Source organism: Lepisma saccharinum, chromosome 29 (genome assembly GCF_977018435.1).
Source record: "Lepisma saccharinum chromosome 29, izLepSacc3.1, whole genome shotgun sequence".
In the NCBI taxonomy this organism is placed as follows: Eukaryota; Metazoa; Arthropoda; class Insecta; order Zygentoma; family Lepismatidae; genus Lepisma; species Lepisma saccharinum.
This window is the reverse complement of record NC_139257.1, coordinates 9313038-9327198: the sequence shown is the minus strand read 5'-3', so window position 1 is coordinate 9327198 and position 14161 is coordinate 9313038. Positions and strand designations below refer to the sequence as shown.

Here is a 14161-nt window from a genome sequence, read left to right as displayed (position 1 = left end):
CCAAATTTACGTGCAGATGAAAGGCTAAATGCCTAAATTGTTATGTTAGGCTTGTTGGGTTTAGTTATCTTAGCATAAATAATACGTACATTTACAAACCTAACGGATCTAACCTAACAACGTAGGCATTCCTCGAGAATCGTTACAATGCAGGTTGTCCTCATGTTGTGCGAAATGGGAGACAAGTGAAGTCAGGGTCTGCCTTATCGCACAACGCTAGGACAACCTTGAGCAATAAATAACCAAAAAACATTTGCCAAACAAACTTTACAAAAACAATTTACAAGTAAATTAAAGAAAATAATTTACAGCTATTATAAAATAGAAACTTCAATATCAAAATATAAAAGGAAAATCATAAATACGGATGAAAACACGAAATAAAGATAGGAAATTCGAATTCATATCCACATTAAAAACCAAAGTTCGACCTGGCAATTCTGTGTGTTTACAACATGGATATCAATAAAGGAAAGCACGTATGGTAAGTATTGTAAGATAGTTTGTATTAATTCACAGAACAGGAACTTCTAATTGAAAAATGCACAGTGCCAAATCGAATCACGAATTAAGTACTACGAGCGTCGATTGTGCAGTATAGCCGTTACTACTTCGATAGCTCTTTTTTTGTGTATGGGTTTTGGTTTTCTTAGGATGTAAATATACTGTTCCTAAATTACTTGTAAATGTTCTCATTAGATTTAATGACCTAGGTTAAAACCAATGTTTTAAGGTACTTAGTCCCGCAAGGCAATCGTTTTGTTTACTGACTGTTAACACATACAAATTTGCATACCCAAAAAAACCCATCTCCCGAAATGATATCACAATTACGCCACCGAGTGCCCCCCCCCCACCACCCTAAGCAAAAAGCTTAATTTGCACAGTGGGTAACTGCATTGTGATATTCTTAATTACAGATTATACGACTCTAACTACGATACTCACTTCCTTTAAGATTTTTGTACATGGCCTTCGCTATAGGACCCACCGGTCTGTATTCTAGCTGCTTGTGAGTGAGGACTTGGCACACTGCTTCCTTGCCGCTCGCCACGACGATCTTCGTCCCCAACATCACGTGACCTGTTATCGGTCCGTAGTCCTTCATCATCTTGAGGGTCACCTTAGCCCACACCCTCTCCTGGAACCACAGGGATATCGTGTGGGCTTCATTTCCTGGAAAGGATAAGTTTCTTTCTCAAAATATCATCATATAGTGGATTTTTTAAAAAATGAAAATATGTAAGTCCCGCTTTAGACGAGAACATTTTCCTTAGCATTTTTCTTAATATTTACGCCATGACCAAAGAAAGTGCTACCGTGCAAAGTGAAAAATCTTATGGCATTTTTTCAAGTATATAATCGGCTGTATTTTCATTGCATAACCAATCAGAAGCGAGCTCTACGTCACGAGTGCATATGTAATGGCGGCCGCGTGAGATGTAAACAACGTATCACTTCACATTTTGAAAATCCGATAACTATTCATCCGAGAGGAATAACGTTTTCTATTGAAAGGTATTAGGTACAAATCAATGGCGTTCCATAAATATATACTTTACAACATTCACTGTGCACGTATGGAAGAATATTTTAGTTGTCTCAATTGTAAACACCGTGAACTCAGCATACATGGTGTAACTCGACGTGCCTTTCATGCTGTATATGTTATACATTGTAATCGCAAAAGCTTGCCGAAATTTTACATGAAATGCTTCCGTGTAAAGTACAAGATTTTTGGAAGCATTTACACAGCATTTATGCTAGCAAAAATGTTAAAGGAAATGCTTTCCTCTAAAGCGGGACTTAAGCAGGTAAAGACAAATTGAATCGGCAGTTGGGAAAAGTCAATAAGCACCAGAAATCGATATTTGCTGTGACTCATCTCTTGAAGCATTAAGACACTCACCAGCGACAGGTAAGAATCCAAAGCAACTCCCAACATACAGCGGGTCAAAATATTTTTCACACCATAAACGTTGTCCATAAAAACATTTCTATGCAAGTGGAGTGGAGGTCGTTAGTATCAACATGAATAGGGTTACCAGATCGCTATATGGGATATGTAGAACATGTTGTCCCAAAATGTAGGACTTTATGTCAAAATGTATGACACAAAACATTCGCAATAAATAATACATATTTCTACAGAACACGTTAAAAAGTAATTTAAAAACGACACTTTTTCAGTTTAAAAAAATGAATTCTTAACGAATTCTTAAATGTATTGTAATATACGAAACAATGCACTTCTACTACATGTTTTAACTGGTACTTCTCAGAAGAGAAAATTTTCCCAAAATTGCAGGTTTAGTCAAAATATATCGATGACAGACTTGACAGTAAATCTTCGATATTATAAGGACCAGCACCAAACTTTTTACAGACTTTATGAAAAAGAAATTCTCTCGTGATTCCATTGTGCTGATGGTAGTGAAAGTAGTCTCAACATTTGCACTATGACTTATATTGCCTAACAAATATTCAGCAATTACCGTAGTTTGAAATGGTATTTTTAGTTTAATTACAGGATATCTACCAAAATATCAAATCTAAAATTCTTGTTTTTAGCAGGATGTTTCTTGACCTTTTTTCTTTGTTTTAGTTAACATTTATTGATTCGATCCCTACTTAGGAAATTAGCAAATAAGAAAATACATATCTATGATATTTAATGAAAAACCCCTACCAAATGGGCAGTTAAGATTAAAACTGAAGCTGTATTTTACAAAAGAATTAGACTTGCTTTATCTATTAATGTATCCTGGACTGCATTTGGCAGACTAGCGAGGTTCTGGCACCTGGATTCACAGACAGAATAATCTTATGTGGGGCTTGTGTTGTCATCCTTATGTGTATGTGATTGTTTCTTCATCCATCTTACTTCACCACCATTCATCCTCATCTTCACGATTAGCCAAAGGGGCAGAAATGTGAAGTAAAATAAACTACGTAAATCAACCAGTCAGTGATTGTGATAGCAAAATCTCTTGACTGCAAGTATAATTTCCTGATTTTTATTGACTTCTTGACTTACTTGTTGATTTCTTTACTTCTTCTTGACTTTCATGGCTTTCTTGACTGGTAGACACCCTGAATAACTCTGTTCTCTATACCCCTGCTTTGCAATCAAAAATATTGAATAAGAATGAGAAACACTTTGTTCCATCAGTATAAATCCCAGCGATACAGTCTTGTGCAAATTAATGTGAGATAAACAAGAGGTACTTTTGATCATTTTATAACTGCAACACTGTTTCCATATCTTCAGCGAACTCATTATGTTAGCACGCACATTGCTACACATTGTTGACTCCTTCCAATTGTTCAGTGATTGTTGCTATGTTGTGTTCTTGGCTACGTTCTTTAGGCATTAGACATTGCAAGGGGGGCGTGCTGTGTTGTTTTATGTGTCGTGAGTGATCCAATGTGGATGTAACGCCAAGGAAAAGGAGTAAGATAATAACTCTCCGTGAACACACAAGTAAGGCACAAAGGAAAATAGCAAGTGAGTGCAAAGTGAGTGTTGGTGTTGTCAACAACTTAATGAAACAAAAAATTCAGACAGGAACAATTTCACCGCAACGAAAGGGTTGCTGCGGGCGGAAAAGGAAAACCACGCCAAAAGATGATACAGTTTTCCTAAGGAACATTAAGGTTAATCCCCAGAAGAACGGTTTTGACCTACATAAGGTCTTGGAAGCGGCTGCGGTCAAAATTCATGATTCCATTGTACGCAGAAGGATTCTGGAATGTGGTCGCAGAGTTCGAAGGCCTCAAGAGAAACAGTTACTTACGGAAGATATGAAGAAGAAGCGTCGGAAATGGGCCAAGGAATACAAAGAGTGGAGTGCTGAGAATTGGCGGAAGGATCTGTTCTCTGATGAAAGTCATTTTGAGGTGCAGGGCATGACAGTTACCCATGTTCGGAAGAGTGCTCACGAAAAATTGTCACCGAAGCACATCGTGCAAACGGTCAAGCATCCTTTGAAAATTGTGGTCTGGAGGTGATTTTCATACTTTGGTCCAAAATCATTAAAACCTATATCTGGAATGATGAATAGTAGTAACAAATACATTCCCATACTGGAGCGCGGCTCATTCCGAACTTCACTTCAAAGACTGGCAGAAGAAGTGGATGTTGAGGATGCATTTTTTCAGCAAGATCTGGCCAGCTGCAACACGTCGAAGAAAGTCAAGGGATTCATGAACGAAAAGCCGATAAAGTGCTTGGACTGGCCTGGAAATTTATTTAAAGGCACCAGGACGTAAGCGCATACCCTTGAATGTATGCGGGATAAGGCTGGCTTACTTCGGGGGACCCCCTTTTTTGTCCGTTCATCAATTTAATCATTTCATCACTCATAGCCATCTTCGCGATTAGCCAAAAGTGGCACAAAAGCGAAGCAAAATAAACTAAATCAATCAATCAAACATTGCTGGTAGGGTTCGATACCCGCTGGAGGCACATAGTGGTTCGGATCCCACTTTAAACTGTAGGACCAGTCCCAATTAGCCTTACTGTGCATAACGTGAACTTAAAACACCAATTCAATCAATCCATCAAAACATTGCTGGCCGAAGTTCTATAAGAAATGATTGAAGTTCATCATTAAGACTGCACAATTTTCTATCCTGAAGAGATTATTTTTATCTACTTCTTTTGAAAATAAATTGTTCAACGTCCAGGACAGTGTACTGTTCAAGACGTGTGGAAGGGGCTTGTGGAATTTTCCTATCAGAAGCATATCGCCCACTGAGACGCAGAGAAACGCGGCAACATAACTTCTGTTGTCTGCTTCTATTGAAATCAAATGGTGTAACGCCCACTACAGGGAAACGCGCGGAAACGAAGCGGGAATTTCCGTGCCAGAAGTCTTCAGGTTATCTTAAAGAAGCTTGACGTCCTCTGAGACGCCGGAAACGCGTCTGTTCCGTTCTGTTGCCGCGTTTCTCCGCGTCTCAGTGAACGTTAAGCTTTATCGGGAACTTTCTTTGTCATTCCAGACACCTCCGAATATGCTCGTGTAGTTTCGGCATTCGTTGTAGATGTAAACAAAAGGCAAATGCTACACCCAATCAGGGTGTCTACCAAAATAACAAATCTAAAATTCTTGACTTGGATAAGTCGCTAACGCGTCTGACTACCATGCTAAAGGTCCCGGGTTCGATCCCCGGCCGGTTCAAATCCGGGAACTTTTCTAACGATGGAAGCGGCCCCGGCGCCCACCCAGCGTCGAATGACATGGGTACCTGGGGCAAACCCTGGAGGGTAAAGGATGTCAGGGGCGTGATGCTGATCACATCACCCCCACTCACGATCGGATCAAGAAAGCGTGGGGCGTTACCCCTATACACCTTCATGGCGTGGTGCTATGCACAGGGGAGCGCTTTACCTTTTTTCCTTGAACTTCTTTCTGTTTTTTCCAAACCCTTATTTATTCGACCCGTACTTAGGTAAAATTGGAAATTACTAATTTAGAAAATAAACATTTATTTCATGAAAGACCCATACCGAAAGGTCAGTTAAGATAAAAGCTGAAGCTGCATTGAACAAGAAAATTAGAACTGCTTCATCTACAAGGTTCGCCCATAAAAAACCGAACATTTCTTTGTTAGGAAAGAAAACAAATGACTTTATCACCTTCAAAATAATCACCAGAGGAGGCAATACACTTCGACTAGCGTTGTACATGTCTTTGAAACACTGTTAACAGTGATTGGCAGTAACTGTTCGCAAAATACCCGTAACATTGAATTTAATGTCCGCGACGTCGTCAAATCTTCGCCCTTTCATAGCCATCTTAAGCACGGGAAAAAGGAAAAAAATCAGTGGGCGCTAAGTCCGGAGAATATGAAGGGTGATTGATCACTGTCACTGAATGCTTAGCAAGGTATTGTTGTACAGACAATGCAGTATGAGGCCGAGCATTATCGTGTAACAGAAACCATTGGCCCGAATCACAGAGGTCCTTCCTAACCCGCTTCATCCTGTTTCTGAGTGGACCAAGCACTTCCTTGTAATACCACTGATTGATTGTTTTGTTTTCAGGGACAAATTCATGGTGGATCAGTCCTTGGGAATAAAAGAAATGCGATCAGCAGCACCTTTGTCTTCGATTTCGACATTGGTTCATCCTAGACACTTTCACGTCCACCTTTGAAACGATAGTACCAGTCATGCACCTGGGTTCTTGATAATGCTGCATCACCATACACTGCCCGTATCATCTGTAATGTTTCGGTAACAAAACTTGATGCTGTAACGTTTTTTGCATCTTGGTGTGCGTATTTTGTACGCCGCCTGCACACGGCCTGCTTCTGATGCACGATTGACTCGATACCGACTGTCTGTAACAGGTTGAAACATGCACTGACGGGAAGTTTGCAGTGTTGCCAGTTATTTTGTTTGGTTCTTTTTTTGACAGTTCGGTTTCTTTATGGGCAGACCTTGTATTAATGTACCCTGGGCTGCATTTCGCAGACTAGCATCTGGACTCACAGACAGTATAATCTTATGTGGGGCTCGCTTTGTCCTCTCTATATGTTTGCGATTGTCCCCTCATTCATCTTTCCACCATTCATCCTCATCTTGGCGAAAGCCAAAGGAGCAGAAAAGTGAAGTAAAATAAACTAAATCAACCAATCAGTAATTGTGATAGCAAACATTCTTGACCACAAGTACGAGTGTTACAGCAAAACTCATGGCAATTACTTTCTTCCACGATAATGCGGGTCAGGCAAGAAATTGTAAAATATACAATTGGAAGCTCACGATATATGCTAACGTTTAATGTATGATTTTGGAACAACATCGAGATCTGTATCAGGATAGAGAAAAAGACAAGATACGTGCAGTCACAGGTCGTCCTGAACAGATCATGTCGGCGGTTGCTTCTCTTCCACGACCGAATGCTGCTACCCACCTCGCAGCAGTTCGGTATGGTAGAGCAGCTCAGTGTGACATTCTCTCGCATTCCTTCCACAGAGAACTGCTATTTTCACATAAGAACGCTGTTCACGCCGAGTCACATTCATCCTGCACGACTGTTACACACGCACTGACTTCCAAATTCCCTCAGTTAATGTCTTGGCAGCCACTGCCATCTATTGGCGTCACAATACATTGCACGTGACGGGGTCTCCACTGTATATTTTTAAATTTCTTCCCCGGCCCGCATTATTGTGGGAGAAAAATGGTTGCCATGACTTTTGCTGTAACCCTCGTATAATTTCTTGTCTTCTTATTAAACTTCTGCTGTTCGGAGCGAAGTGGGGTCTCTATCCAGGTTGACCCTCTCCCCAAGACGCAATGAAATTTCCGGAGCGCCATAGTCGACGACAAACTTAACAATAAAGAAAAGGATTATGACAAGTCGGGCATCAATGCAGAAGTGATCGTATGTGAAAAGTTATAGGGGGAAGTCTTACAATACCGGACACCCTAAGTTTATTGGTAATAATTTGATAATGAATAGGCGGAATGTAAGTTGAAAACAAGAGTATGTTACTTCAAGACATGCTTTACTAAGAACAGGTAATAACTGAAGAAAAATGGGAACAAATGAGATTGGAAACAAAAAAAAGTAACATTAGAAATTAGACACTTTTAAAAAAAAATAGTAGTATAATTTTGAATTTATTATATTTTGCGAGATCATCGTATTGAAGTTACCTCTACAAAAAGCATAATGATTCTTTATCACATGCAATTCTGATCTTCACCTATGTACAGTCACGGACACTTCTGGGTTGTAACGACCCTATTGAAGAAGCACTGAAGCAAGCCATCCATGTCTGACCACCAAGCGCCTTGTGACGAGACAACCCAACCAGCATTGCAATTCTGCGGCTTGTATACCAGTCACGGGTATGCATCTCTGTAAATTGAAGTGTTACGCCAAAGAGAAATACGAGATGAAGATTGTCGATCTTAATGTCTCGTGTTCTCGACATGGAATAATACTCGGTCCACGTTACGTTCCATTATTTAATGTTGTTTTTGGGAACGAACCTGACGGACTGGGTTTATATTTTCACGTCTTGCATTACAGTAAATTCCATAATTTACAATTATATTAATGTTTTGAACGAAAAAAATACCCAGAAAAACATCGAACACACGTGCACACCACTCTTCTCACACACATGCACGTGAAAACAAACATACAAAGCTAAGTTTAAACTTCCAAGTGAATGTCCAAATAACAGTAAATGGAGAAGCACGATGTGCGAAACATGGGATTTTTCACAGAAAGAATGAGCCTATTTTTGACATACGTGGTTTCTATTAATAGACAATGAAAGAGTTATGATATAAATTAAGATGAATTTTCGTTTTCAGGTGTTGAGGAAGGAAACAGGCTGACTGGTGTTATTGATAGAGTGTTCGTTAACGTACACAGCTTTCATCAGTGAGGTCTAGGTTCGATCCGCACCAAGACAATATTTTTTATTCTTTTCTATTAGTGAAGAAGTATGTAATATTGTTTTCTAGGAATTTTGACGAAAGGATACACATCAAATTTGTTCCGAAGCGACGATGTATTTGTGTATGTGTTGAAAAAACGCGGTTATTTATTAGCGAAAAACACGCAGTCACGTGATCATTGAGAATGCTTCCTAGTTGTCAGTGCTAATATGGCAGTAACTACAGTCTGTCAACACACACGAACTTTCACGTTCCCCGTAAAATGATTACCTTTCCACGTTAGAAAATCATGAGTGCTGTCTAAAGCAATACTTTGATACTTGCGTTTGCATGTTCGAATCTAAAGTAATACGAAACTTTTTCTTCCCAGCAAATGACATTGAAACCATTAATAACTGTTTGCAATGTGATATTGACATAATATATGGAAAGAATAAAAATGGAGAATTTCGCTTAAAACAACTTATAAATATGTTAAATTATGTGGATACCTGATGTGAAACGTAGGATGCACGATCAGAGAGCCTGAATGTTGCATTGAATACTGCAGAGAACAATGACTGACTTATGAACAGTGAAAGGTTTTTCCATGCTCCAATGGAATTTTATTAAGGCTTTAACTATAAATAAACAATGGAGAAGGACACAGGTTGGTATGATGAACTAAATTGTAAACTAAAAGTTTTAATTGAAGAAACAAAAGACATTCACGGTTAAAAATAGGGCATTCAATTTCAGGCACATTACACTAACTGAAAGACTATTTTCAAAATTAATAATATTTGGATAACCGACAAATCCAAACTTGATGTTAACCACGTAATGCACTTGATAATCACAGGAACATAATTTTTCTTGAGCATGCCCTTTATTTTGCGTCTTGATTGTTGAAATAATACGTTGAAACGAACAGTAGTATGTAGTAGTACTATCCTTTCGTCAAAATTCCTAGAAAACAATATTACATACTTCTTCGCTAATAGAAAAGAATAAAAAATATTGTCTTGGTGGGATCGAACCTGGACCTCACTGATGAAAGCTGTGTACGCTAACCAACACTCTATCAATAACACCAGTCAGCCTGTTTCCTTCCTCAACACCTGAAAACGAAAATTCATCTTAATTTATATCATAACTCTTTCATTGCCTATTAATAGAAACCACGTATGCCAAAAATAGACGCATTCTTTATGTGAAAAATCCCATGTTTCGCACATCGTGCTTCTCCATTTACTGTTATTTGGACATTCACTTGGAAGTTTAAACTTAGCTTTGTGTGTTTGTTTTCACGTGCATGTGTGTGAGTAGAGTGGTGTGCACGTGTGTTCGATGTTTTTCTGGGTATTTTTTTCGTTCAAAACATTAATATAATTGTAAAATATGGAATTTACTGTAATGCAAGAAGTGAAAATATAAATCCAGTCCGTCAGGTTCGTTCCCAAACAACATTAAATAATGGAACGTAACGTGGACCGAGTATTATTCCATGTCGAGAACACGAGACATTAAGATCGACAATCTTCATCTCGTATTTCTCTTTGGCGTAACACTTCAATTTACAGAGATGTATACCCGTGACTGGTATACAAGCCACAGAATTGCAATGCTGGTTGGGTTGTCTCGTCACAAGGCGCTTGGTGGTCAGACATGGATGGCATGATTCAGTGCTTCTTCAATAGGGTCGTTACAACCCAGAAGTGTCCGTGACTGTACGTACATATAAAGCCACTTGTTAGTACTTATTAAGCCCAGCCCTGCTAATCACATGCATTAACGTTCCACAAGTGTTTCTCAGTTATAAAACAAGGCATAGCATTGGGACTCTTACCTGGAGGGAATCCCTTCGGGTGGACAGTCGAGTAGACTACCCAGAGGACAAAAGCACAGAACAGAAGAAGGACCTCGTACATGATGGGTTACCAAGCTTCCTGATTCTGACCTGAAAGAGAAACATCATTTTCATTATACATTTCTCGCTATCTTTAACAAGTTTGTACACGATCAAATAAATCGCAAACAAGTCCTTGAATTGAACGCTTAAAATCGACAATTGAAAGTCGTTGAACAGGAAATATTGAATGGTCTAAAATTGCAAATGTCCATGTTCAAAGAAAAATTGAACAAGTTCACATTTTACCAATGTGTACGGCATGGAAATAAATAAATAGACTAGCGATTTGTCGTAACAAAAATAATAATTTTCTTTTCAAATAGAGAAGTAGAGCATATCAGAAACTCCAAAGAAGTTTATGTTCATGTATTTTCCCGATGTTCATAGTCTAAATGTAATCTGAGACACCACAAAAAGAATGTGAACACAACAAAATAATTTTATAAAAATCTCATTTCCACGAATATACAGAAAGCTGTTTTTCATTGTGTTTAAGTTTGTATATAAGCTTCAATTTAATGTCAACACAAAATATTATTTTTTTGATTGATTGATTTGGTGTTTTGAGTCCACTTTATGCACAGTAAGGCTAATCGGGACTTGACCTACAGTTTAAAGTGGGATCCGAACCACTATATGCCTCCACCGAGTATTGAACCCGGTACAAACTATTATGTTTTAAGGTTGGTTGTCGTCTTGTCGATTATTATTTTTATTATCATATTACTCACTGCTGTAGAAATTTTCATTATTCTTGTTTGGAATAATTGAGATTATATAAATACAGAATCTATCACCGCTGCTCGTTTTCTTTCTCGAAAGTCACAAACATGTTTAAACTTCCCACGTTGCTTTGATGATTTCTCTTCAGCACAGAATAGAAATAAATAACATTCTTCGCCTCATGCTTCTTTCGATAGCGGATTTCAATAGCATGTTTTCTGATTGGTCGACAGTCAGGTTTGGATGGCGTTATTTAGAATCGTTCCTAAATAGAAGTTCTTGGACCTAACTTTGCATACAACGAGAAAAATGCCGTTGTCTCCAGAGGGGAAACCACGAATTTTTGTCTGGAGGGCAAGTGTCAGGATAAACGTACCAATAATAATAATAATAATAATAATAATAATAATAATAATAATAATAATAATAATAATAATAATAATGTTATTATTATAACATTATTGTTATTGTTATTGATTTTGTGACACTTTTGGCTAACTTGCGAACATGGGGATGAGTGATGACATGATACTATTGATGAATGAATACTCACAATCATCCATGCTCAAGCCAGGATTTGAACCCGGGACAACATTATTATTATCATTATTATTAGTAGTAGTAGTAGTAGTAGTAGTAGTAGTAGCAGTAGTAGTATCAGAGACGTTATTACCCTTGTAAATTATGCAAAAGGAGATAGAAGTTTGTGCTAAAGCATTTGTGTTGGAACTAACGATTTGAAATATTTTTTCAACACGTTCAATCTCACATGAAAATGGAAAAATAGCACACAAACTATTTTTGAATGACAGAAAATGCATGATAAATACATTCCAAATATTATTATCTTTTACATTAACATGTATAACTTTCATGCACGATATATGTTTGAACACATACGCAACATGAAGAGACTTGAACACTAAATTGTTTACGTATTCAATTTTTTTCTTTAATACATATTATATTCAATATATATTATTTAAATACATTAAACAACCAATTCATCCATTTCACAATAAACCAACAGCAAAAATTACATAAATTGTCCCTCCAATGTGCACGCTCCTTTCCTCAAAACAATTGTTCATACACTTAAAAGAAAATCAATAAAGACAAGTCTAATTTCTGTTTCTGGTAATTTACAATGCACTACAGAGAACAATGCTACATTGCGAGCGAAACGAGCAAAACAAATTTACGAAAAGTATTTATATTTGCATAAATTTTGAAGTTGTGGGCGGTAATTGGCCCCTGCAGGTACAGTTGGTTGTTAATGTTTGCCTCCTCTGCCCTTCCCCCCTGTGGTTGCGCCACTGGTTCCCTCTGACGTCATTTCCTTTTAAGCGTTCAATTCAAAGACTTGTTCGTGATTCATTTGATCGTGTACAAAGCGCTTTACGTAGATACATTTCCAGTTAAATCAGCTAACGTAGATGGCAGATAGAGTGATGAGTCAAAAACTGTTTCTTCGTCTACTTGTCCGTTTGAATCAACAATATAAGTCACGTGACTTGTGAATATCTCAGGAACTCAAACAGCTACAGACACACAGGTAAAGTTTCCTGTGCATTTGACATCACGCCTTCAGTCGTATAAAGGGGGATCTTGGCTCTTTTTGAAATCATGTGATCAACACCACGCTCCAATAGCCTTTACTTCACCCGGGTTGCCCCCAAGTACCATTTATTTGAGGCTGGGCGAGTCCCAGAGCCGATTTATGCGCGAACAAGGCCGGAAAAATTCTACCAACCCCAGAAATCAAACCTGGATCTCCCGTGTGGCAGTGAGACACTCTACTGACTAGACAATTTATGCAGTTGATCTATGTAGTATATTCTATGATATACAGTAAAACCTCGTTAATCCGGGCGCCGATAAGTGGGACTTCGCTTAATCCGGACATGAACGTTTTAAATGTGGCTAGAAGTCAATAATCGAATTCGTCATATTGTTCCGTAACGGTTACGAATACGTACATCCAACGTCCATGGGCGAACTTCCCAAAGAAAAGGCAGTCAATCACTGATGAAATTCTGTTTCGCGTATGTACGTACTGCATTGTATGTACAGTACTGCTTTACATTTTACTGTACTGTATAGTGTATTTAGGCCTATGCCCTTTACATACACCGTAACAAACGTGTTTTGTTGCTATAAACGGAGTTTTAACGCACTTTCAACTGTTCTTTTAGGTTATTTCTGTTAATGCGGACTTTCGTTAGACCGGTCAATTTATCCCTCATTATTCCGGATTATCGAGGTTTTACTGTATATAGGATATTGCTAAAAGTATTACGTCATTGCAAAGAATCGTTAATGAAACAATATTTAAGAACAACATTGTTAAAATTACGCTTCTGCTTTAAATATAAAAAACAAAAAAGTAAGTAATGACATTATTAATCAATACTGAAATTATTTTTTATGCCTTGAAATGCAACATTTGTAATCATTTAATCATTAATCACTTAACCAAGACGCCAAACACCCTATTCATGATTTTCCAGACGAACTTCTAAGTCATTTCTCTCTACTTTGGATATAGGATTGTCATGAACAAATAGAGTGACGTCATATTTACGTGTCATCAGAATGTAGGAAATGTTTAAGGGGGTGTGGGAAAAAGTTATGAAAGACACACACACAGAGAGAGAGAGAGAGAGAGAGAGAGAGAGAGAGAGACACGCAGAAGAGAAAGAGAAACTGAATGAAATAAAAATGCGAGAAAGAAAAAGTGATAAAGATAGTGGGAAGGAAGAAAAATTAAAAAAACGAAGTATTCGCAGGAATGACTTTTGAGATAGATTGCTAATTTAATGATAATTAGCCATAAACTGAGCTTCTAACTGTTTTGCATAAAGGTTGTAAATACAAGAATACATCTTTGTAAACTTGATAATTTTTCTTCAATACCATCGCACAGAACAAATGCGCAGCCCATTACAAGTTCACCGTCTGCTGCTTTCTTGTTCACCGACTTTCACCGACTTTCCACGAGCAGAGATGAGGTGGTTTTGACCTCAAAACGGAGGGCAATGTCATGAATTCCTATGTTATTAACTTCCAATTATTACAAACAGCGAAATTTTTACTTGCATTACGTAACGTATATC

General features: G+C 38.0%; 1 protein-coding gene across 1 annotated transcript in view; it reads right to left on the bottom strand.

Moving 5' to 3' along the window:
• The window catches only part of LOC145981339 (methyl farnesoate epoxidase-like), an 81287-nt gene extending 70920 nt beyond the window's left edge, over positions 1–10367 (bottom strand). The window contains exons 1-2 of the mRNA XM_083114555.1: positions 10260–10367; positions 949–1176 (exon numbers count right to left, since the gene is read on the bottom strand). Of these exons, the coding sequence (XP_082970681.1) occupies positions 949–1176; positions 10260–10341 (310 nt within the window). The 5' untranslated portion in view covers positions 10342–10367. The remainder of the gene's footprint in view (positions 1–948; positions 1177–10259) is intronic.
• Between the last annotated feature and the right edge of the window lie 3794 nt (positions 10368–14161).